At 35.6% G+C, this 26,292-nt stretch overlaps 2 protein-coding genes across 3 annotated transcripts; one reads left to right on the top strand and one right to left on the bottom strand.

Annotated features, from left to right (window-relative positions):
* Positions 1-3,169: 3,169 nt before the first annotated feature.
* Positions 3,170-13,377, bottom strand: LOC105038961 (uncharacterized). The gene is made up of 12 exons (XM_010914906.4): positions 13,198-13,377; positions 12,907-12,968; positions 11,929-12,000; positions 9,374-9,455; positions 8,740-8,810; positions 8,228-8,329; positions 8,058-8,147; positions 6,321-6,395; positions 6,194-6,226; positions 6,019-6,099; positions 3,704-3,769; positions 3,170-3,632 (listed from the first exon to the last, which is right to left on the bottom strand). The coding sequence occupies exons 1-12, from the start codon at positions 13,250-13,252 to the stop codon at positions 3,456-3,458; spliced, it is 966 nt and encodes a 321-aa protein (XP_010913208.1). The 5' UTR covers positions 13,253-13,377; the 3' UTR covers positions 3,170-3,455.
* A 3,367-nt stretch (positions 13,378-16,744) lies between these two features.
* On the top strand, positions 16,745-24,976 carry LOC105038962 (putative BPI/LBP family protein At1g04970). Of its 2 annotated transcripts, none has more exons than XR_012134019.1 (6): positions 16,745-17,332; positions 17,721-17,860; positions 20,438-20,789; positions 21,640-21,888; positions 22,990-23,134; positions 24,440-24,691. XR_012134019.1 is itself a non-coding variant. In XM_010914907.4 (6 exons), the coding sequence occupies exons 1-6, from the start codon at positions 16,922-16,924 to the stop codon at positions 24,632-24,634; spliced, it is 1,473 nt and encodes a 490-aa protein (XP_010913209.1). In that variant the 5' UTR covers positions 16,747-16,921; the 3' UTR covers positions 24,635-24,976. The 2 variants fall into 2 exon arrangements, 1 of the variants encoding a protein (XP_010913209.1); XM_010914907.4 differs by having other exon boundaries at positions 16,747-17,332; positions 23,009-23,134; positions 24,440-24,976.
* The last annotated feature ends 1,316 nt before the right edge of the window (positions 24,977-26,292 follow it).

Raw genomic sequence — 26,292 nt, 5'->3', positions numbered from 1 at the left:
GAATATGATATGTGATGTGTAAGGACAAGAGCAAAAAATATGCCGAATTCTAATATAATTAAGTAAAAAATTAATGCAAAAAAGCAATAAGAGAGATCAACACATCATAAATAAGAAAATTTATGATGGTTCAGTGCCAATCTTGCACCTACATCTACTCTTCAAACTCTTACTTGAAAATTTCAATCCACTAATCATTTCAACGATTATACTATCGGATCCCACCGACCCTAGCTATCCTAAGCTAGACACTTATTTTTTGGATACAAACCAATCCAATATACTTCGATTTAAGGCTCGGATCAATCTTTTCCAAATTTTGAAATCCTACCAAAACTTGAACACTCAAATACAAAATGAAGAAAAGAGTTTTACAATGAATATTACACTTTGCTCCTTAATGAGTATAATAAAATAGTAAAAGCACTTTACACAATGATGAAGAAGCTTTTATGAGCACCCTCTGATAGAATGGAGAGTTGAAAGAACCTTGGAGAGGTGGTTAAACTTGAGTTAAAAGTTTCTTTTTGATTTAAAACTGAAAACTCGTTTGAATGCTTTTCTCTCTTGATAAATCTTGATTTTTTCCTCTTTTGAATATCTTTATATCCTCAATCAATTTTGGAGAGGATTTACTAGCTGTTTAGAGCTATTGGAGAGGGTTTAGAAAGCATTTAATACATCAAAATCGAACAAAAACTAGCCATTACAGATTTTTCCATCGCAAGGGGCGTCCTTTAGGTCGACCCTTGGAAAAGGGTCGTCCTTTTTTCCTCAATCAAGAAATGGATTTCTATTTCGACTCAGGAATAGCAAGGGCAGACCTAGGGATCGTCCCTTTTTACATGGGACATCTCAGGAGTTGCTCCATTTTACGTGCCACTCCAAAAATTGCATGCGAACATGCCAAATTAAAAGAGATCGATCTAGGGGTCGTCCCTTTTTGTCCAAACTAATTTTTTTTATTTTTAAATTTTTAAAAAAATTTAAAATTATCTTCAATTAATTTGATATCATTACGAATGATCTCGAGGCTTCTGAAAAATACCAATTTCACTTTCAATCCAAAAAATTTACTATTTTGATCAACTTCAAATATTTTTTCAATTCAAAATTTTTTAAAATTTTTAAAATAAATTTTTAAAATATTTTTAAAAATAAAAATTATTAATATTTTTTTAAATATTTTATATTTATCAAAATTAATTTTGAAAACGAGCAGAGTGGAGAAGGCGGTTATCATCGGACTTTTCTCTCAATTCTCTCTTTTCTAAAAAATACGATTACCGAGGAGTCCAGCAAGGCAGAAGAGACATAGTGTTTGGTTTGCAAAAATCCCGACATACTTTCTCCTCTACGGAGGACGAGCCTCAAATCTTCTGGACGCCCAAGATCTTTTGGACAAGACTAAGAATTTGATCATCAAATCCTCTGACATTTCTGTACAAGCTGTAGATATCCAAAAAGGTGTTGTGAGCCAGTTTCTTTTTGAAAAATATAAATAAGTGGCGTTAGAAATTGAGCGTACCGTACAAACTTCTGGAATATAGAAAAAATTTGAATTCCATATTATGGACTGGATTACAATAGGAATGGCCATGGAATTTGGTTTGATTCTCCAAGTCAGTTTACTGCTTTTTTGTAAAAAGGAAAAGGAAAACGCAATTGTAATCAGTGGAATGAAAAGAAAATATAACAGAGGAAATTGCTATTTAAATAGTTCCTTTTAATGGCATGAGTATCTAAGATAAGTATTATTTTAGGGGCTCTATTTGCAATACGTACGAGCGCAACGCCCTCTTAGTATTGTCCAACATATTCATATGGAACAGCAAAACTCATGGCATGGTAAATAGGAAGCTGTATTCAAAATGCTAAGAAACTTTTAATTAGTTTCACCAGAGAGAGAAGATTTCCATATCTAATCACTGAGCGCCACACTTCCAGCAATCAGCATGAAACCTAGTGACTTTAATTGAAAAGAAACAGTTTCAATTAAGTGCTCAAACAACATATTTCACCAGTAAGAAGTTGCTACCGACAATGGTTGCACAAAAAGGTCATCCGTGATCTTTCTATTCACCTGTGAACATTGTTCTTATTTGGACGATCCACTTCCAAATATAACTCGACCATGGCCCAGTTGTCTGCAATTTGTAATGTCTCCAACAAACGGGCACGTGTCATCCGGGCGTTCGCGCCTTACACCATGCAAGCGTGTAACAAGCCAAGATAGTGATAAAATCAATCAAAAATAGATTGCCTGGAAACAATCAGATAGAGCGAGTGCATAAATTGTTGAGAATTATTGAAGACTGGCTGGAGGCATCCAGAACGCCCTCGAGAAGTTTCATATCGAGCATGATTTATTAAGAGGAAGCTGAAGCACCAAACAGGCACCTACTCCTGTCGGGCATTTTCTCACATATATGGAGATTCATAAGAGTACTTAAAAAATAGGTGTCTCGTGCTCCATCCTTCAATCTAGCTTGACAACTTTGGGAACAGTCACGACTGCAACCATTGTTATGGGCTACTTAAGCGTTATGGGCTACTTAAGCAAACATAATTCACCATTTATTTGAGGGAGTGTTTGATTCATAACCAAAATCAGAATGAGAATCGAAATGCATTAAAATCGGAATCAGAATGGCCAAATCCTTCGAAACATTTGGTTCGTGACCGAAATCGAAATGAAAATTTGAATCCATAAAAGAGAATAGGGATTGAATTCTATATATATTGAGCCATTCCCATTCCACTATAGAATCAGAATCGAAATAAAACTCCTCCTAATCAAATGGTTGGAATGAAAATCACCCATTCCAATTCCGATTTCAGACCCCTACTCTCCTCAACCAAACACCCTCCGAATGTATTCATAGTTTTTCATACATATTTTTGCAACCACATATCAACTCAATGTCAATCCTCCATCTTTCTTATCTGGGTTTGGAACTCACAGGTATTACTCAATGAATAAGAATCTATAAAGCCAACCCCAAATAGTTAGGAAAAACTGAATGTGATTGTGAATTTAATGTTTATTCTGTAGCCAAGAAGAGAAGCATTTTAGATGTAGGGAAAGCAGATTATGATTATAGGCATGTAAATTCTGGACGCGCATCCATGAGAATCAACCATCACTGTATCAAGCTATAAACAAACCTTGTAGCCAACCATATCAGTCATTATTATCATTTATCGAATGTTGTAACCACTTTCAGGAAAAAAAAAATAGTGAAGTACAAATGTCTCATTTTTAATTTGTACAATCCAGTGAAAAAGAAAATGAGAACTAGCGAGGAGGCAGTTACTGGCCAGATTAGCAGACATCGTAATATTGGACATGTAATAGCTGACATAGACAAGGTATGCCAAGAATAATGCCAAAAAATTGAATCAATCAAATATAAGATTTATTACAAGCAATCAAATTTAGCAAGTGCCTTTGATCATAAAGCAAGGCCTTCCTTTCTTAGAGCGATGCTAGGGTATGACCTGTGTATTGTTGTAGCTTTCGAGAAAATGCTTTTGACTGGTTTTTCCTGAAGGTCTTTCTGTAAGATAGTGCTTGACTTTAACTTCTCTGCTCCCCCATCTTCGACGGTTTCAGCAAGAAATTGTAGTCCCTGAAGCAAAAGGAAACATATGATATAAAAACAGGTAGTCTAAATCAGCAAAAGGAAAATCAATACCATACCTTGAGGGATTTATCCCCAGAAAAGGTCAATGAGAAAGGAGTAGATTGAAGTTTCTCACCAGCTTCCTGTTATATTTGGAGGAAGAAGCAAATTTAAAGTCAATCCAATCCATGCTGAGTAATAGAGGGAAAACTGATTTCAAGAAAGTTTGCAAAACTTGGTTGTTTTACTTGGTTCATAAAAACCATTCAAAGACTTGGTAAAGTAATAGGTAAATCTGCACAATATTTAAAATTTCAACATTAAATGCTGACTAGATGTGATCAAAGCAAGGACTTAGGGGGTGAACATGAGCCAGTGAAGATTATGATGGCGAAACCAGATCAGGAATGTGACACACTAGACATAATAATAATAAAAGGATTTCTCAAACTGAATAAAGCAAGCCTTGGATATATCACATATAATCAGGTAGTTAATGATTCTTACTTTCTTAGCACAATTGATTAGTCTCAGAGAATATAACTCTTTAACTTATTTCTGCTCAGGAACCAGATCAATATTTATTGAGGTCATGCAATGCGGGATATTATAGTCCATCAACAAAGATTATAATTAACATGCACAGGGAATTGTATAAAGCAAGAAATCCAAGAACACCAAAAGAATCACAAAAAAACAGAGATAGCAAGTGATCATTGCAAATAACTCAAGCAAGTGAAACATTCAGTATAGAACAACATCATGATATGATCATAAATACCTCAATGCATTTTCTAGAAATATGGCTGTTACTTTAGCGACTATCAGAGTTTCACCACTGTTGCAGACAAAAGGTCTCTTAACATTCTTTATTAAGCTGTACTAGATCTCCCTATACCCATTGGTGAACTAAAACAGCAAAAATATTCTCATGACATGTTCAAGCATTTATTGTTGCTCTGTTCTACTAGAAGAATCTTGATCTCCATAATATCTCCTTAAAGAACTTAATTGCTTAATAAAAATGCCAATTAATATTTCGTATTCACTAGTTATGCTTTATGTTGTTCAGAGTTCTAAAACTCAGGTTCTTTTAACAAACTAATGTGGTAAGAGTCTACATACAGGGTTCTGATGCATACAAATATAGTTTTAAAGAAATTTTACAAAGAATCCTTTCAATGCACAAGAGCAATTACCGTGCTTGTATTTGTCTCCTAGTTTTTACAGCAAGGTGTTTCTTTCCTTTAAGCAGAAGACAAGATTGTAAATGGCCTTATTTATGATAATCCATACATGTTTCCACTTTCATATATTATACCATTTTATATTTAACTTTGATATAAAAAAGATCAGCATGTGTTTTCCAAAATCATTTCATGTTGGTCAGTTTTCATAAGCCTGTTTTCTTAAATGCTAATGTTTTGGTGTGATTGTAACACTTCTTTTCAATAATAAACTTGTATTATTACCCACTATGTTAAAGGTTGGACTGCAGACAAGGGATAGTCATCAACTGAATAGCGATTACATATTAGCTAGGGAGTCAATGGGCTGAAGCAACAAAATCAGCCCAAAGACCTGAACCAAATATTCTGTGCTTCAGCTCAAGAGTTAGGTCTGTTTGGTGAGGCCTGGCATGTAATCAATCCCCCAATAGATTCAGGCTTGACTTGGGCTTGCCTTGGAGAAATTAGAGTTAAGCTCAAATCTTTCTTAATCAATACCCCAAACCTGGCTTATCCTAGCCAAGGATTCAAGTCCCAGCAGGACGTCGCGTAGAACACTAGGACAGGGTACCATCCATGTGTCAAGACAGAACTGTACCGCCATCATCCCACCATCCAATCGAGACATCTTGAGACATCACTTATCCATGTGTCAGGACGGGGCAAGATGGTGGCACATCCTATTCCATAAGAAAATTGGGACAGTCCTGTCTCGCGGGATTTAAAATCTTGATCCTAGCCACACCTGGATTCAAGAAAACTTGAGCCAGATCCAGGCGAGATATGTTCAACCTTGGTCCATACTAGCAGTTCTAGTTGCAGACCAGGCTTGAGCAGACCTTGGCGTCAGTCCAAACCACTGACGCCAGCCACCTTTCTCATGCATATTATTGACACAATCTTCATGTGGTTTCATGATAATAAAGGTTTGGCAAATAAAATCACTAGCCAAACTTGGAAAAGCTTCCCCATAAATAGTCTGTGCTGCACAAACAGTGGCCAACATTGAACATGCCATTTTACATGCATTGGCTTTCCAAGATAACAGTCAGCAATTATAACTTCATTACATGAGATCAAGGAAGTGGAACAATAGTCATACAAGTATCAATTATGTTTCAAACAAAGAAAATTGAAAAGTAGAAAAAGAACAAGATGTTGACCTGAAAATATTTAGTATTTAATCCCTCCTTAATGCCCCCAGCAAATTGGCAAAGATACCATATACCCGCATTAGTTATATCCTGAACAAATACAAAACCAAAACAGCATGACCAAAGTGAAATCTTTGTAAATATGCATATTATGAAGCTACAGATGGCAAACATATAACAAAACCTGTTTATTTTCAATAAGTCCAATTCTTCCTTCCTGTTCAAAATGACAGCAATCTTAATCAGTCTCATCAGTGAAGCCTGATAACGTCATCATGCAAGAAAGTATAGATGTTTCTGAACAGACTCACCAATCCAGATACCATTCTTTGGATTGATTCAATATCAAATCCAATTTGCGAAAGACCAGTTTTAACTTCATTTACCTGCATATCATGACATCAATAACTGTTGAACAATAAGCATTACTGAGATTATTTTAATTATTATGCCAAGCTAGCATTAACAAATAAATAGAGAGATGTATCTTGAGAGATTTTCAAAGGTTTTTATTTGTTCCGAATTTTAAAAAAGTAGAGATTGCTTTTGCCTTGGATGCTGATGCATTAAGTCAAAAACTAGCACAAGTAGCCTTCTATCCAAGTAGAAACCAGAACCTAGATGATATGAATTGTGAAATGTGGAAGGCCAGCCACAAAGTTTACACATAAGCACAATGATTCTGAAAGGTCATAATAAGTAAAAATTAACCATAGTCATAACCGGCAGTTCTAGTATCAGAAATCCTTATTTGCAATCTGGTCAAATGAGTACTTATCATATAATTTGACCTTTCTCTGACCCTTCTCATCCACAATCAAGCTTGATTACAAAAATGTAACATTACAGATGCCAAAAAATGATTCATAAGTCGCTGTTAATGAAGTTAAAGTTACCTTTGAAGATTCTTTCAATAGGGAAAGAAATCAACATGGCATTATGAGATTTAAGGAAAAATGAAATGTCTTGCTTATCAATTATATGAGGTACATAGCTATTGGAGAATCAATCTTCAGAATCAGAAGGCACCTCTACAAAATACTAATGAAGGTTTTCAAGCAACAACATAAGAAAGTAACATTTTGATGTCCTACTGAAAAAAAGGGAAAAAGTGATATCCAATCATGAGTATTTGCTAATTTCTAGTCCTAAACGGAGAAAACACAACAAATGATGCATTAATTGAATCTCAAAAGTGACCTGAAAGGTTAACTTGAATACAACTCCAAAGCTTAACTCCCTCGGATAGATGAAATTGAAAAAGGGAAGAAACAGAAACTGATTTAACACGGTTTTTGGAAGTAGCTGTTGCCATTATCATTTAACAATAACTCTTCGAGTATTTTAAGTCTAAATCTGAGGCTGTAGTCGAATTATGGACAGAATTCTTGAGAAACTCAAGTGGAAGTGCAAAGCCATGAGCTGGGTAAGTACGTGAACTAGAACTAATTCTGGTACTGCATGGATTGAAGAAGATAGCAGAATAGGAAAATCAAACAGGATCTACAAGTGAATCCTGAATTAATTAAAATACGGATGAATAGAGTGAATCAGCACAGGTATTTCAGTATATTTGAAACTTCAGTCATAGCCTGCAAAAGGTATTTGTTTTAAAAAGAAAAAATCAATTGTGATTTGAAGGAAAAAAATGCATATCATAGCATAGTCAGTAAATATATGCTAGACAACAATAAAGTGAATTATCAGTATGAAACCATAATAATAAATAATAGGGCAGCATTACAAAACAAACAACCAGTAAATGGGCTTGTCTTTCAGCTTGCAAAAGCAATATAGTTATAATTTATATGTTTACTGCAAAATAACATAGCATGTCATAGCTAATGGATTAATTGCTTTTTCTGAAACAGATATTCAATACTGCAAACTACATCCATCTTCCGTGGATCAGCTAAAGTATTAGAGTAAGTAAAAAAAAAAAAAGAGAGAAGCAGCTCAAGCATCTCAAATTGAATATCGTTTGAAAAATTTTGTAGAAAGAAAGATTCTTGTCTGGTCAGGTTAGAAAAATAATAATTCTTACTAACCTCATTCATGATGAGCTGAGATGTCTCCTTCTGTTCATCCAATTTCCCATCCAAGTTTTCAAGCCGCTGGGTGAGATGCCTTTTTGTGGTCTGGACAGGATAGCAACACAAGTCATCAATAAGTGCAGAAAAGACTTAAACTAAAGTTAAAAATGAAAAATCAAACATACAGCTAGAGCTGCAGATATCTGCTCCAATTGTTTTGACACATTTGCAACAGCATTGGCCATATTGCGTTTTGTGACAAACATAACATCAGAGAAGGACCAGCCCTGCAAGAGAAGAAAAACAAAAGCAAAATAATTAAGTCACTAAATTTTAAGAGTGTCTTCCTATTACAGGCAGCACATCCTTACTAAAACTTGGAAGAAACAAGAGTGTACAAAAAAATGCTGCAATATGAGGCAATATAAGGCAGCCAAGAGATCAAGCACATACACAAAATATTGCACAAAATCAAGTTATTCATGAAAATAATAAACAACCTCATCAAATAGAACATATTGATCAATCAAGTTCTGATAACTAAACATAAAAAGGAATAGTTCTTTACAAATACAAACTGAAAAATCCAAAAACAGAAGTGCAGACTCATGCAACAAACAGTATCATTCGGAAAAAAAGGAAGAATTTTAGTTCCATGACCCCCATAGTCTTGGGTTACCAGTGTTCAGAATCTTACCTTCCACCACATATAGCAATACCCTATTGCTCCAACTGCAGCAGCTGGCATTATGTAAGACGACAAACTACCTGAAGTGTCAACAAGAAAACTCATGAGCACTTTAAGATGAATATTTATTTGGCATGTATGTAAATTGAAATTTTCACTACTAATGAAGAAAGGCAATTTGTCTGAGTCCTTTGCTTGGCACCCCCTTCCGGAAAAGGAGAAAAGAAAGAAAGAAAGAAAGAAAAGAAGAAAACTTTCTCTGACACCAGCATAGATCCAAGTTTATGTCAAATGAATAAAATTACAAATGATGTGAGACAACTTCCTATAGCCCTTTCGCAGCAACCATCTGGTTTTTAATTGAGTCAAAATTCTACAGACATAGTGCACATTTACAAACTGAAAGCTAAAGACCATTACCAGTTAAGGTAACAAGATCTGTTGAATGTCTCGCTTAATAACTCATAAAAAATGCTTTGTCCTTTATGTTTGCATTTCTTTTATGCTCCTCCAAAAACAGAAAGCGTAAGGTATTTTATATCATAGCTTCAAGCAGAAATTTGTGAGGGGATGAATAATTATGAGTTTACATACATCGCCTAGAGCAGAAAATTAATTCATGGAAAAAATTCTATGTAAATACCACTGGAAGTCGAATCCCCATTGATTATGGCCACAGGTCTAGATAGTGTCAAATCCCTAACTTCTTGAGCCAAATGCCGAATCTACAAGTACAAGGAATGAGTAAGCAACAGTTGAAAATGATATCCGAAAAAAAATGAAGATATTTAAAATATCTAATTTGTTCTAACATTGGTACCCAAGAAACAAGAACAAATAATTGTATATCTTAGAACACGATATATCAATTATTTGACTTTTAGGCAATATATATATATATATATATATATATATATATATATATATATATATATATATATATATGCTGTGCCAGTATCTTTAAAATTATTTTTTATGTTATTATTTTAGCATTTTATCACTTTGGTAGAAACTACATTTCCAAAAGTTTATGTATACAACCAACTTCTATATCTTGTTTTGCAACATGGCTTACCCAGTGTACTAAAAATGTCAAATAAATATGTCAGGACAACAATAGCTACTTAGGCAACTACCAAAACCAAAACTTCTAAATAAGTTCCTAAGATAACTATAACTCAAAAATAAAACTCATACTTGTATGGATGTTTAAGAAATTTCCATAAGAATAAGATGAGGATAATAAAGACTAAATTACTTAATGTGGGTATAGTATAACTATGACAGATGGAGTTAGACATGACTGCATTGAATTTAGTTATAAGCAGCACTAATATAAGATAAGAGGGCAAACAGTTAGGTTGCTTTGGAAATATGCAGCATAGGGCCATCAAAGAACACCTTATTAAGGAGTCAGAAAAAAATGCTGCTAAGTTGAAAGGGCAGAGGTGAAATCCCATAAAGACTGGTAAGGAAGTAGCATCAATTACTTGAAGACAAGTTCCACATTGAAAAACTGAGACTAGAACTTACAGCAAAAAAGTTTTCACATAATCAACCCAAATTAGCGGAATGAGAATCTTGAAATATGGGTCACTAACTGCATGAGACTTTATCAAAACTTTGTAATAAGAATTGAAGTTTCCAAAGAATAGGTGGGCACACTAATTTACATCATAAGAAGCTGAAGCAAAAAGAATGATTGAAGTTGCAAAGAAAATATCACAGAAAATATCAATTGCTAAACATGCAAAACACATTGACCATGAAAATTCTAAGGCAGTATTTCCTCAAAACTTATAATTTAAAAGTATGGTGCAAGTCTCTGATTTATTCTCTGTTCTTGTACACTTTCTTACCATGCTTTTTTTTTTTTTTTTTGTGTTGAAGTCAATGATCTAAGGGGAAAAAGGGGGTATGCCAGAAAATTGGCCTTGCAGTGGGAGTTAAAGTTTTTAAGTCTGGCCAAACCTTGGCCATTTACACAAACTCTAGGTTAAGGTCAAGCATTGTGTGATGAAATCTATCTGGTCTAATTTTGGGTTAGATGCCACGATCTGTTTTAAACTATTATGATTGGCAGTATGTTAGGTTTCATTAGATATGTTTGACTTGGATACCAATGAGTTAAGGCACGTCAGCAAGATGTATTCATCTTGGTCATCAAAGTTAAGTCTGGTTGGAGATACGCTACCAGATCCAAATTCATAGGTGAGAGCAACGTCACTTAGCAGTTAGCCAAATAGAACTATCAAGTCAACTTGCTAAGAGGATCATGATAGGCCAGCGTAAGCAGGTTTAGCTTAACCAAGATAGAAAAGCTAGACTAAATTATTCAACATGGTCGGCTATAAGTCTCTAGAAGACAAGATCCAACCCAAAATACTGAACTCTATCGAAAATACTGAACTCTACCGAGTACACTGGCATGTGCTTGCAAACCTAGTTAGTTTAGAGCAAAGCCTGCACAGGTTGGTCCAAAGACTCGAAACTTCCCAGCCAACTAACAAACTAGGCCTGCTACATCTCCCAACCATCCTAATCAAAGTTCTCAACAGTGAAAACAAAATTTCAATCAAAAAAAAAATCAAAAATATCAGGAGTCCTTCACTAATAACCATCTTATTAAACAAAACTATGGGCATTAATCTTCTTGCACATTCTTCTCTGGTGAATTTCTTGCTTAAAGGTGGAAATAGACATAAAGTTCAACCAATTACCTTATATCAGAGTTCCTGTGGGTGGTCAAATTTGGACAAGCAATCAATTTGATATATTCTGTTGATAGCACACAGCTCTACTAGGTTCAGCAAGTAAACCTATAGTTCTGTTAAAAGATGGCATTATTTCTACCCTAGAAGCACTAAAATCTCATGCCATCCCTTTTATCATGTTTACTCTTAGTGACTGAAGTATAGAATCGCAACTTCCTATGGGGAGAAGTAGTTGTAACTCTAATGTTTTACATCCAAAAAAAAAAAGGCATTAAAAAAAAAGGCAACCAAATTTGGAACAACATGGTTAAATAGCAACGCATAAGTATACGTTAGAATTTTAGAAAGATAAACTATCTACCGACAGCAAAACATGCAAAATGTTGAAAAGAAAGAAAAAGGGAAAAATATGAACCACATCACAAACTAAGGAACATGCATCACCTTTTCATGAGGTACACTTGAAGAGGAACAGAAGTAGTACCTGAGCTGCAAGAAGAGAAGGATCATAGTGGTTTGAGGAGACTTCCACTTCTTTTATACCTTTCATTAATTCCTGAAAAGCCGAAATAACACCAATAAGGATTATTACCAAGGATAATTAAATCAAGTCCATTTTTTATGATCATGTAATTGGACTATTTCATTAAAAACATATTGAAAGAAAGAGAATATGTAATCTGGGCATATTTTAGAAAACCATGATGGGTAATAAAACCTAAAAGTGCATGAGATAGTGTGTTTTATTTGAGCTCTTACTAAAAAACATGGAACCACACGATAAAATTCTCAAGTGTCAACATAGGCATAAAAAAGCAACTCTTCGAAATCCAAGGTTGCCAAGGAAGGTAGGATTAGGAAGCCCCTACTCGGTAGAGATCTTAACTGCCTCGGCACCACCTAGGCCTGTAGGGATCGCCTAATGATCTAGACACTCCCATCTTTTAGAAGACCAAAAAAATGCATAAAAGGCTCTGTAATGCTCCACCAAACTAAAGTCCTGATATTCAATGTGTACTCTCAGTTGACAAACTCTATGACTGACGAACTACACTCAGCTGATCCCATCTTTATACCGAACCAGACCAAATAGCCAAGAATGCAACATAAACTTCAAGATATCATAAGAATACATCTAAATAAAGGGCCTCAACTTTTCTATTGACACAACCACCACCAAGAACTCACTTCTGATGACCGGTACAAACAGAAGATCGCAGACTGTAACCGTTTCCAGCAAAAAATAATGGGCCTTTACAACCATCACGCCAAGAAACCTATGCTATTGTTGGTAATCCCATAGGGGTATATGCTTGAAAATTCCAAGCGCCCATGTAGATCAATATCTTAATCATCTATAACTACCTGCGATGGAGCACGCCGATAAAATTCAAAGAGTTTTTGAAAGAAATAGCACTCAAACAGCATAATTTGCTTATCATACTGCAATTTGGGCAATTACCTGAAGTTCCAATAAGACATCGGACAATCGACCATTCCTCAATATCACGGAACCAGTCAGACCTGATCACAAAAGAAAAGCTGACTTTACCAATTGGACTAAAGAAAACAATTTCGTAACACAAGAAGGAGAACACAGACTACGTGAGTTATAATCGAAATAAAAATCATCAACCTATATAACTATTTGCAAGAAGATTTCTAGGGCGGATATAAAGATGTAAGTAATTAGAAAGGCATAGCTTCTGGAATCTGACATAACGTAGAGAGAGAGAATTGGAGATGAAGAGACCTGCTCCGACGAGAATGAGAACTTTGGAGGGCGACATCCCGGCTTGCATCGCCATTTCCGGCGGGAGGGGGATCGGAGCCTTTCTGGAAGTCCGAGGGAAGAGGAGGAACAAGAAAAAGTAGCAAAGGCGGCTTTCAACGTTATTTTACGGTGTCCGGTGGCCTCAAACATCGAGTCGCCTGATTGCGTCTTCTTTCGGGAATTGATAAAGATACCCCGCTTTGTTGATAGATGCGCTCCAGTTTGCCTACGTTGCTTTTTTTGCGGTAAGAGGGAAATGGTTTGAGTACAGTTATTTTTTATTTGGTAAAAGTTGAGTACATTTGTCGGATCCCCTCTCAAAGCCTGATTTGGAGACCGGGCATCAGCTGGATTGGATCGGTTAATGGATGTCCGAAAGCGAGTTCATTGATCAGACCGATCGTATCTAGTCTGGCGACATGGTGAGCCAAGTTTTGTGACATGGACAAGGTGGCGGAGTGGAGAACGGATTCAGTCATATGAAATATATTATTGTCAAAAAAATTTATAGATCAACCTGTGAGATATTATCCATTTTGATTTACGATTTATAGTCTGAGAGCTATATAAATCATTTTTAGACTTCACGATTTTGTCTCTTAAAAAACGTCTCACGTGAAAAGGATGATCTCTTCCTATATAAGCTGAAATTCTCCTTGACTCCAATCAATATAGAACGAATAATACCTTTTATTTTATACCACAACATAGCCCCTCCAGTCAAGAGAAAATTTGTGTACTCCACAAACCACATCTGTGTACTCCCATAGAGTGGTGTTTTAGGTGAAAAGAGTTCCACAGTTCATTGAGAGTGATGCCCTCCTTCTAGAGCCAATGTTACAACCAATGTTGTGTTTGCTGTTGCTGGAGACTGTGCATAGCCTCCGTTAATGTATTTATCTTCTGTACTAAGGCAACAACTTATTGAGCGTCTGCGGTAATAACCGGACGTGACGAACTGGACTCTACCAATGGAGATGGAAGATTTTTCCAACAGGAAGATTGTCGGACGGAGCTGATGGAAATATTCTGGACTCTCATTTTCACCATAATGCTTGAATTCCTTCTTCTCTTTTCTGGCGCATTAATCTGTTGTAGTTAATCTCCGAGTGTGCCTAAGTCTACTGAAAAGTGATCTGCAAAAGAAGTCCATTGACCGAATTTTTGTCCGACGAGGGTCCTCTGATGCTTAAGTCAATGGGGAGTGGTGAACAGTAGATTTAAAATAGAATTCGACAGAGTTTTTAGCCTAGAAAAAGTTTCTTACCATTATTGTTTCCTTACCTTTCCTTTATAAGCAATTCGGATATAATTGTCGAACACATGGAGTTTCACTTTTTACGGCACGAAAGAGTGGTTAATCCTTACTATCGGACTATAATCATGGAGTTAGTGGGCAGTTTATATCCACCAATAATTATGGTACATAGTTATTACCTACGATTGTAGTATCGTGATTGTTGACTCCGATATACCGATTGGCAGTCGATGAATTTGATATACCGACTATATGTCGGTGTTTCTGATATACCGACTGGCCATCAGTCAAAGATTCTGATATTCCAATTGGCCAATGGCTGTACAGTCGATCGAGCCATTGAGATTGGTTGCCGTCTGAAGTAATTCGGAGTTATCGATAGACAGTCGATATATTGATAGACAGTCGGTCATTCATGTTCAACGACGCTGATAGAATATTGGGTGACGAATCCTATAAAGGCCATAGTTGAATCGATAACTCCTTCGGCAGTTCTATTTTAACGGTGCATCATCTGTTGCCGATACATAGTTGGAGCCCGACCCTGAATCGAGAAAAGCAAATCTGATTATCCCAACAGAGTGCAGTCCATGTAGGAGATGGTGTTGAATGGTGTGATCTTAGGAAACCAGCAGAATTATTTCATAGCTAATTTTATACAAAAAAAATTATTGGAATTGATGCACAATTAAGTTAACGAGATCGGATTAAAACACATGCATCATATATATTATATTATTATACTAGATTATATTATATTATATTATATTATATTATATTAAAATCGATGTGTTGCTACGAGCTCTGTGAGAATTGGTGCAGACTACTTACATTAGGCCACTTTCATAATCATCCCCTATCTTAACTTCTCTGTCATCTTTTTCGATAAAATATCTTTCCTACTCGCTGATATTTCGTAACTAAAAAAATGTATCATGATTCTTGTTTAGAATTTTTTTTTTTGAATGTTTCAGTTCAAAATTTTATAAGATTGATGAACTATTGCAATTAAAAAAAATCAACATGTTAAGATTTTTTTTTAATAAAATTTTGGTCAGTCGACTTCAAAGACTTTTAGGTATGCGAGAATATAAGTCTAGTTTAGGTTGATTTTTTCTGGTTATAGTCCAATCCATAAATTTCATAAAATTTGAATCTAATCATCTAAATTAAATTTTTATTTTTAATCTATTATTTAATATTTGTGGACCGTATTGACAGTGTTATGTACTGTTTGCCTGGCGATTAGTCCGTTTTATGCATCAAAGAAGAATTGATTTCTACAGGGCTATATAATTTATTCATATTTTGCAATATATGTGAGAGGGCCATTTTTTGAGAAAGGTAAAATGTTACATGATTTTAATTATGCCATTTTTTCAAAGGCACATAGATGCCTTCACGGGCCAATGGATCTTACACCACGCCATCAAAAAATTTTAATTTACACATATCTCTAGCTTTTCTCCATTTTATCAAGATTTTCAATTTATTTACTTATTTTTCAACCTTAGCTAAGGATGTCATGACTTGTTTCTGAAAACATAAAAAATATTCCAGCCCAATCAAAAAGGAAGTTATCAAAATCAGGCTTGCATTGAAAAATATATTATCTTCTCAATATCCTCATTGGATTTGGAGTACTAGATATCCATATTGGAAGACAAACCATTTCAAAATTAACACATAATATATTTTATAATCTTCTTGAACTTAGAGATGATTTTTAAAGTTAATGCAGATAGCTATTGATTTGTGTTGTTGACTATGGTTTACATGGCTATCAATCAAGTCCATATGAAATTTTTATCAAAAAAAATCAAATCCCTATGAAATTGTTTGTAGGTAATGTTTACATATTATATACTAATATTATATTATATAATATTTATGATACACTTAGGTAATCAAATTACATATATATTTATTATGGGCCGTTTTTGGGTTATCTTTTTAATCCCAAAAAATCCGATAAACTAATAAAAATAAATCATAAATCTGATCCCATCCAACATTTCAAATTGGATTAAATTTTCGGATCCAACTCGAATATAGATTGGATTTCGATTTTCCGGCTTGTGCCCATCACGATCCAATCCAATCGGACTGCAGCCCTGCCCACAACTCCACCACCTAAATATACTCTCTATTTAGTAGTCACGCCTGGATGCGCTCCGAAGCCGCAGCAAGATCCTACCAAAGTAAACACCGTTTAAACTCACCGCGTCACCGCGCTTGATCACAACCCGTATCCAGCTTTAAAACGAAAGGCAAGCTTCCATCAGGTACCGGACGGGGGAGGCGGAGACGGACAAGCATTCCCTTCTGATGTCGTCGTCTCCCCCTCCTTGTCCCCTTCCTCATAATATCCTCCCCCTTTCCCTTCCCTTCTTCTCTTGAAGTCTCCATTCCCCACTTCCTCTCTAGGCTTCTCCCCCAAATCCCATGGCAACCCTCCTCCCCTTCCTCCTATTCCTCTCCATCATCTCCAATTCAGCCGCAGTCCAGATCCAATCCGAAGAAGAAAGCTTCATCTCCGCCGTCGTCTCCGAGAAGGGTCTCAACTTCGTGAAGGACCTGCTGATCGAGAAGGCAGTGAAGACCCTCACCCCGCTCGGCCTCCCTGACATCGAGAAGAATGTGAAAATTCCGGTCGTCGGGGCTGTTCACATGGCTGCGTCCAACGTCACGCTGTTAAGTATCGATGTCTCTTCTTCTATTGTTCAGCCCGGCGAGTCGGGTATCGCGATCGTCGCTTCGGGGGCGACGGCTAATTTGAGCATGGATTGGCTGTACTCGTACAGCACCTGGCTTGTTCCGATTGAAATCTCTGATGAGGGGAGTGCTTTCGTTCAGGTAATTCATTATAGTGTTTATCCATATCTAGAAGTTGTTCGTCTCTGTTGATTTGTTTATTGAATGGATCTCCCTTGTCCCTCTCCACGGAAAGATATCCATATTACTTTTATTATCAACGTAGTAACCCTTGAAGCTTATTCTGGATTCCTTCACTGTAGTACTTTTCATGTCACCTGCATCTATCATTTGTTATAAAGTTTTCAATCGCAACCTCTCCTCCCCGCGGTATTTGATGTCTATTTGTGAAACTTGTCTCTACTAATCTATGTATATCTTCTCTCTTTTCCTCTCTCTCTCTCTCTCCCTCCCTCTCTCCTTGTCAATACCTGCTTACTTGTAATGTATTTCAACAAGGGGAAATTGATGAGTCCTGCTTCTGGGTAAGGTTGAAGGCTTGGAAGTTGGGCTTACCGTCAGCGTGGATAATCGAAATGGAACTCTGGAGTTGACTCTGATGGAATGTGGCTGTTATGTGAAAGATATGGTGATAACCTTGGATGGAGGAGCATCTTGGTTTTATCAAGGGTATGCAACCTTATTGATCTGTATGTAAAAGATTTGAATCTATGATATCTTGTTGTGCGTTTGTGCTTATCTAGTGGACGTATTGTTTATTGTCTAATGTGAAACCTGATTGTTCATATACATATATGTTTTGTTAATAGAATAAGAGTGCGTCCATAAGTTAGATTCTTACGTGAACAGTTTTCCTTTTCAATTTATCCATTATGATCACTAGGTAATCTTGAGAGCAGCATATCAAATATTTAATAAGTTAATGGTGATCTACATACTTCTGCATTTTCTTCGATTTTAAAAATTTATTGGTGATTTGTTTTAAAAATAATCTTTGTAGAAATTATATTTTTAAGTTTCTGGGTATTTGTTAAGATATTTGGATACTATAGAGAATATCAGTTTGGCTCTGCAAGTTTGAAATGTAAAAAGTTATACCTACCAGGTCTTTTGACTGTGAGAATTATGATATATTATGTATTCCTTGCATTGTAAACATGAAAAAGAATCCATATTATTTTAGTAAGGCATGTTAAATGTAAATGTACATGAGTGACACTTTGGATGGACATATTTGCTAGTGTTTTTTCACCAGTAGAGAAATGAGAATTGGTAACTTGTCTATAGATGCATAGTTTCATCATATAACTTCAGTTTTCAAGCTTTTCTGTTAGATACAAGGGACGTATTCAAGGTAATTAGCTAAGCATATTGGCTTGGTCCAGAGCCTTCACTAGATCTGGAGGCTTAAATTCTTTATTGAATCTAAGATGGAGTCATGCAACTGCACAAAGAAAAGCACCACCTCTTCATCTTATATAAAAAAGCAATATATCCTTATATCATCAAATGTTCACTAGCGAACATCCAGTCATGATTATAAAGCTTCTTGTGTCCCAAACTCTCTCTTTTCTGTCCTACCATGGAGAATACATACATTCAATGGGTGCCCTCCACTGTATCCCCCCACCCCCAACACCAACAAGAAGGAAAAGAAATACCTCTTTCCTCCAAAAAAAGGGTATGAAGGGGATTATAATTTGCTCCTATACAATCGGATCTAAGATTTTAAATCTCGTGGGATGGAGGTGTCTTAGTATCTCTATGGAATGAGATGCCCCGCTATCCTGTCCTATTCTAATAGTTGTTCCGATCATGCATCCTGGTAGATATCCTCTTTTTTTCTCTCCTTCTTTTATTTCATTTCTTTTTTTCTTTTCTTTCTTCTTTTCTTTCTTTTTCTTCTAACTTCCTTTCTTTTCTTTTCTTTTTGTTTCATTTTCTTATCCCTTCCTTTCTTTTTTTTTCTTTTTTAATTCTTCCTTCTTTCCTTTCTTCCTTCTTTCCTTTCTTTTTCTTCTGCTTTCCTTTCACTTTTTTTCTTTCTTTCTTCTCCTCTCCCGACATGGATGAGTTTCGTAGTCCTGACCCCATCTCGATCCCATTTTCTCACAGAAACGGGATGGGATGCCAGGATGCCCCTTGTTCTGCTGGGACGTAAAACTTTGATCTGATCTATGACTTCAAGAAACTTTTGTAATGGAAATGAGAAAATAAGTGGTTATGATAGTAAAGATTGGTTTTTTGGCTTGACAAGCTCAAATTTGCATTCTGCAAATTACTTTTTTGCCATTACGGCAATTGGTAGTGAGCAAGCAAGCATGATATCCTCATGTACTCTAGAAAGTTCCTTACTTCAAATCACAGGATATGGGATGAACATGTATGAATGAGGGGAAGAGGGAGGTGGGTAAGAAGATTATGGTGGATGTTAAAGTGTATTGCTTGTTTCTGCAAGCTTAAGGTCTTGGGTTTTGCTTAGGCACCAGGATGTGTTTTTATTTGCTGTAGAATAGGCAAGTATTTTTCAATATTTTTTGAATCCTTTATGCATGGTAAAGACCTTCCAAGACATGAAAGTCATGTTTAAACCAACATTCATGTCAAGTGAAAAGTCTTGCATGGTAGTATAAGCTAGATCACAGTAGTCATGAGTGCATTTATATCAGTCTATGGTAGCTGACATTAGATTTCCAATTGCCCCCAGCCATTGAGCCATCGACAACCCCAGATTGTTCAATAGTTGCTTCAAGTCCTACTTTTCATCAAGCATCTAAAGTATAAATTTGGTGGCTTTTTGCAGCCAACGGTAAACTTCATTTTAACATTATTAAGAACTTGGCTTAAGTTAGGCAAAGATGGAGATTGTTTTAACTACAAACCTAGCTCAAGCCTACTTATAATGAAATGAAGTAACTTTGAGATTAGCCTCATAAAAGATGGGCATGGACTTGGTTGTTCCAGAAAGAATGCATTTTTAATAGTTCCATCTTTCTTGATTTGTTAAAGCATATAATGCTGTAAATGTAAACATTCTTTAAAAACAGGAGTGGAATGCCTATCTCATATATATTTCCACTAGAATACTCCATAGTTACAAGAAAATGTTCATAGTACATCAACAATTTAATGCAACCTGACTTATATTTCCTTGAGGCAGTTTTATGTCGTTTTCTTCCATCTTGTTGTACATTTACGCTGAGAAACCTAAGTGGCTAACTTTCATGCTCTATTCATATTTTATAGGTTTGTGAATGCTTTTGAGGATCAGATTAGATCAGCTGTGGAAAGTGCAATTACTAAAAATATTATCAAGGGGGCTTTAAAGCTTGATTCTTTATTGCAAACTCTTCCAAAAGAAATTCACGTCGACGATGTCGTTGCTTTAAATGTGACTTTTATAAACGATCCACTGTTTGGAAATGCTTCTGTTCAGTTCGACATTAATGGTCTATTTGTTTCATCAGACAAAGTTTCAGCTCCGATCTACTTACATAAATATTCACAGAGTTCAATATCTTGTGGGGAAGCACTAAAAATGCTTGGGATTTCATTAGATGAGGCTGTATTTAACTCCGCATCAGCAGTATACTTTCAGGTAACTTTAGCTTATCTCTGTAGGCTGCACTCCCTCAGTATTGCTTATTTACAGATATTTTTATACATGAATATTAGAAAGCTTCTTTTTCTTAATTTTAAGGAAGAATGGTATATCTAAGACCTGGATAAATGAAAAAAAAAATTATATGCCACTCGTACTGCAGTTCTTCCCTCTAGGACCCGTTGTCCCATGTCAGTAGAATTGGGAGTCACACCACAATGGGTATCTGTGCAGTTCACACATTTTTAGTTGTTTTTGTCTATTTGCTTAAGTAGGTATATTTAACCCTAATTTTATTTTCAAGTTTGGGAATAACAATCTTTATATTGGTTTAAGTTATTGAAGTCCCAAATATCTTATTCACTCATGTTTTATAAATTTTATTTGATTCATGCTCCATGACAATATGTTATCAAAAGAAGGTTTTAAAATTGGTAGAATTATATTGGGCATTCAAGTATTTTTAATTAATGAGTTGAGCATCGTACCTCCAAACAAATTTTCTCGAGGTCTGAAATCTCTGTTTCAGATTTAGCTTTGGCTAGATTTGTTGAGTTTCAATTTTGCAAATTTTGGCATTTTAATTTTTAATTATCTATTTACAATTTCACTCTAATATGCAATTAATATCTGAACATGTTTGCAAGAACGTCAGCAGCTCAACTCCATCGAACTTTTCCTCCCTCAACTGTTTATTTTAACATATAAGAATAGATGGTCAGTTTGTGATTAATAACAAAGCAATGTAAGTTTGTTTCTGATAAACTAGGAAGTTGTTGATAACAAGTGTGCTTACCACAGGTGATTTGTATATTAAGTGTTTACTGATATTTGTTTGTTACTTCAGGCAGGATTGATGCATTGGATTGTAGACAAGGTACCTGATCAGTCTCTTTTGAACACTGCTAGCTGGAAGTTTATTATTCCTCAGTTGTACAGGAAGTACCCAAATGATGACATGCTACTAAATATTTCAATAACTTCTCCTCCAGTCATAAGAATTACATCACAAAAAATTGGGGCTACAATTTTGTCGGACATGATAGTTCATGTTGTGGATGCTGGCGAGTCAATTCCTGTTGCATGCATATCCCTGGTAAGCAAAATTTCAGTCCAGATCTGCTGCAAATTGTTTTACTTATTGCTTCTATGCAAATCTAGTGCATGCTTTGTTTGTAGCAATGCTTATTATTGATTCTAGATGCTATAGTTTGCACACTTATCAGTTCTATTTACAAATTCAGCAACATGAAACAACTGGATTTAATATTTGTATATCTTCTTATCCTCTGATTCATGCATTAAATTCCTCTAAGAGGCTTCTAGGATGAAAAGATTTTGGGTCAAGTTCAACTTAAGCTGACCTGATATTACCATTGATGTGATCCAAACTTTCTGAACCAGACTCGAGTCAAATTATTTTGAAACTAAGTAGCAGTGAATACCATTAGATTATTGCGATCAACTAGATCTTTGTCACTCCTTTTCCTTTTGAGGGATACATGGTGGGAATACTGCCTTTTGGATGTGAACCTGAAACCTCTCCCCAGTGCTGGCGCCTAGGAGAGGGATGCCAGCTGATGGACCCAAGTCCTATTGGCTATGAGTTTCTAAATTCCGGTTAAGTGAATTTCCTTTTATCATAGTTTCAATACATGATCCAGGAGTTGCAAATACCTTAGTCAACTAGCTGAAACAAGATGATCAACAAGGCAAATAACTTTCGAGATGGTCTGCTTACGACATTCCATAGCATTTGTCACTATGCTCCTCCCATGGTTTTGACTATAATTATTTTCGAGGAAGATTGCATGATTTTTCATTAATTGAACAACTGGAATTATATAGAGTGACATGGATAAAATCTTGTTTGGAGAAAAACTATAATCAATACTTGACTGCAAACTACCCATGTATAAAATACATTCAAGTTTCATCACGGTTGCTTTGGCAAATGACTTCTTTTAGTACTTGATTCAAGATAATGCTGTGCTGTTTTTGACATTGCATTTTTTTTTTCCCTGATGTGATTGGGTTGCTTAGATCTCAGCAAGGGATTTTGTACTAACTGTGTTAGTTGAGGTTACTACTTTGAAGAATTCTTGAGTTACATTTTTTCTTGAGCATCTTGCTGGAACATAATTTAGCATTTCATAGTTCAATAAATGATTGCTTGCTCCTATATTGGCTTGTATAGTTGGCACTTGTTTCTGCAGGTAGTTTCTGTTTCAGGGGTTGTGGAGATATCAGGAAACAATCTAACTGGTAGAGCTGAATTAGATGATTTCACCCTGAACTTGAAGTGGAGCGAGGTCGGAAACTTCCATATGTATCTAATTCAGGTATCATAGCTTATAGTTGTAAAGCATTTTGCCTCCACTTCTGGCCCATTAAGGTGAATTGTTTTGAAATAATGATCTAATCACGAATTTCTGTCTGGCATCACATAGTTCTAGCTAACATTATGCAAGCTCAAAAAATGGCCTTTTAATTGAGTGAAGCATATACAAATAACTCTCCATCTGTTGATCTCTTTTAAGCCTAATATACATTGTTGACCCATTCCCTATTTGCTTAAGCTTTTGGGTCTATTAGTAAGTTAACATGGTACCAGAGTTCAGATTTGTTGGAGTTCATGAGTTCAAATCCTTCCAATTCAATTGTTTATTTAATTCTCCCTGGTTAAGTTACCTTCATTCTGACATGTCTTGACTCAAAATATCCCTCTACATGCATGGTCTGGGCTGCATGTGAGGGGGGATTGTTAAGCCTGATGTACATTGTTGACCCATTCCCTATTAGCTTAAGCTTTCAGGTCTAGTGATAAGTTAACAATCTGTTTGACAAAAATCTTGGTATGTTGCAACGAAATGATAATTTTGCATATAACCCTAGGAAGATTTGATTGTTTCAATATGTTCATGTTTCTGATTATTATTCATTTATTTATTTAGTTATTTTTGTGTATGTGAAGATTGTAAGTCAGCTGAAGTTATATTGGCAGATACTATCAGAAATAATAACATATACTCAAAACCATTTGGTGGCACTTCTATATTTGATGGATGTCATCTCTTGAATGGGAAAGTTCTAGTTATATAGAGTTGTGTACCTTTTTTCTTTCTTTCATTTTCTTTCTATTCTTTTTCTTGATAAAAAGGGCCCATAAGCAACAATGGGCTACACAACCAGGTGGTTTCTCTTTCCCAATTATCCTTAACCCCCCAAACCCTAAGGCAATATTAGTGTTGCATCAACTGAAAAAGTTAACTAGGTGGAAAGGCCACTGTAAAATCTTCAGTGTCAGTATCAATTACACGTCTACGTTGCGAAGAGGGGGAAACACACACATGCAAATGCCTGGTAACAAGAGAAATAAAGTTTTTATTATTGAGAAAGAACATTGGCCGAACTATTAGATCTATCAATTTGCAGTGTTTTGTGCTCATTTAGACGGTTCTTGGTTACTTGCTGCTATTCACCTAATTTAATGATTATGCTAGTATTTCTTTATCATTAACTTAATGAAAACATATACTTGCACTGTCATCCATTTCTTGTGGGATTCTTGATTTTTTTTTTTTTTAATGATACAAATGCATGATAACTATAGACCTGATTCTCATACAATCTTAATATTCAAGCAGGGGATCATGAGGGTCTTCTTGAACACTGTATTTGTGCCATATGTCAATATGCATCTCAAGCAAGGTTTTCCTTTGCCGATTATCCATGGATTTACACTCCAAAATGCATACATATTCACCTCCAGTTCAAATATGGTTGTATGTTCTGATGTAGTGTACACCGATTTCGGTGGTGCTGTGCACTCTTCATTCTAACATTCATAGCACAGAAATGGGAAAAGCAATATATATTTTGATGGTGAATGCAACATATACATATAATGCTGGGATTCTGGAAGTGGTGGTCTATGAGCCTGGATTCATACTGGTCAGGATCATGCATATTAGAAATTCTTTTGGGAAGTCACTCTATATCTTCCAAAAATATGTATCCTATGTACAGTATGATATGATGTTCTTTAGTTCTAATGACTGGCCGGCTGGTCTTAAAATATTTGAAGTAATAGTCCAATTGCTTTGTTGGTATTCATGGTTTAGCGAATTCTGTAAACAAATCCTTTCAATTTTCAGGCAATCTACGACTTCTTATGATTGATCTGTGTAAAAGTCTTCATTTAATTATAAACATCTTATGGGTATGGAAAACCAAAGAACTCTAAATTTAAACCATTCATTTGAAGATATCATGCATTCCAAGAAATCCATGGAAATTTTATTTCTGTGCTATCGGTTGTGAAATATTGATCACTTAGTTTTCTGGTTGATGGAGGTTTACAGAACTATAGACAAGCTATCATGGCTATTTAAACTGCAGGATGCAATATCTCCTTTTTGTGGTGAAAATTGAACTTATGGTTTGTCTTCCACTAAAATCCATTGAAAACTTTCTGAATCACAAGAGAATCAAGCAGAAGATGGAACTGCTGATAGGTCTCAGTTATTTCTAGCTTTTTGAGGTCTTGTGTACTGAAGGGGCCTTGGAATGCATTTACAAAAATAAAGAAAAAACAGGCAAACTAATGAGGTTGCTGCAGCAAAAACATGAACATGAATGATTAAAAGCATATACGCTAGCCAACTCCTGGTCTATCTGAGAATCTGAGGCAGCGCCTCAAGCTTGTGTCATGGAAACCACAATTATATATTAGAGGATGTTGGGGGGTAGGTTTGCACCTCTTTTGCTTTATACTCTTCCCAAGTTATCGGCCTCTCTACTTCTTAGCTTTCGATTCATTTCTCTCTCTCCAACTGCTTCCAATCACCCACCCATCAGTTCCCATTCCTCCTGCGACACTTTCTTGTACTGCCTATTCTGTTTGCTCAACTTCAACAACTCACTGGAAGCATGATGCTTCCTCCGTGTCCCTCAAAAACCCTTCAACTCATCCTAAGTTTCTGGATCTTTCTCTCTCTCTTTTTTTTTTTTTTTTTACTATTTTTCTTTGACATGTTGCTAATCCCTTCCTCTTTTTTGGCACTTAAAACTGGTCGTAGAATTGATCTCACCTACCATTACTATTATTATTATTATTGCTGTTATCACCATCGCTACCATCACTATCTTGATATATTGGTGCTGCCGTTATTATTGCTTTTGTTATATTGCTATCGACGTTGCCATCAATCCTATAATCTTCACGATTTTTTTTTTTTTTTGTACAAATGGACGATTACATCATTCTAGTGTGAGTACAGTCCAAAAAATCATAATACAAAATATCTTGTAAGGTCCAGAGGTAATTAGTCTTGATACCAAGTTCAATTTTCAATATACTCGGTAACAAAAAATACAACCCAATTCACGACACTGTTGGTCTTCTGAAAAATGTGCCGAATAGTCATCGTGGTGGAATAATGAAGGGACCTTCAGATATCTCAGAAGAGTAGATGAACTTTCAGATATTTCACCTCAT

Source organism: Elaeis guineensis, chromosome 1 (genome assembly GCF_000442705.2).
Source record: "Elaeis guineensis isolate ETL-2024a chromosome 1, EG11, whole genome shotgun sequence".
Taxonomy (NCBI): domain Eukaryota; kingdom Viridiplantae; phylum Streptophyta; class Magnoliopsida; order Arecales; family Arecaceae; genus Elaeis; species Elaeis guineensis.
The sequence above is the reverse complement of the archived record's forward strand: the minus strand, read 5'-3'. Positions and strand labels throughout refer to the sequence as shown.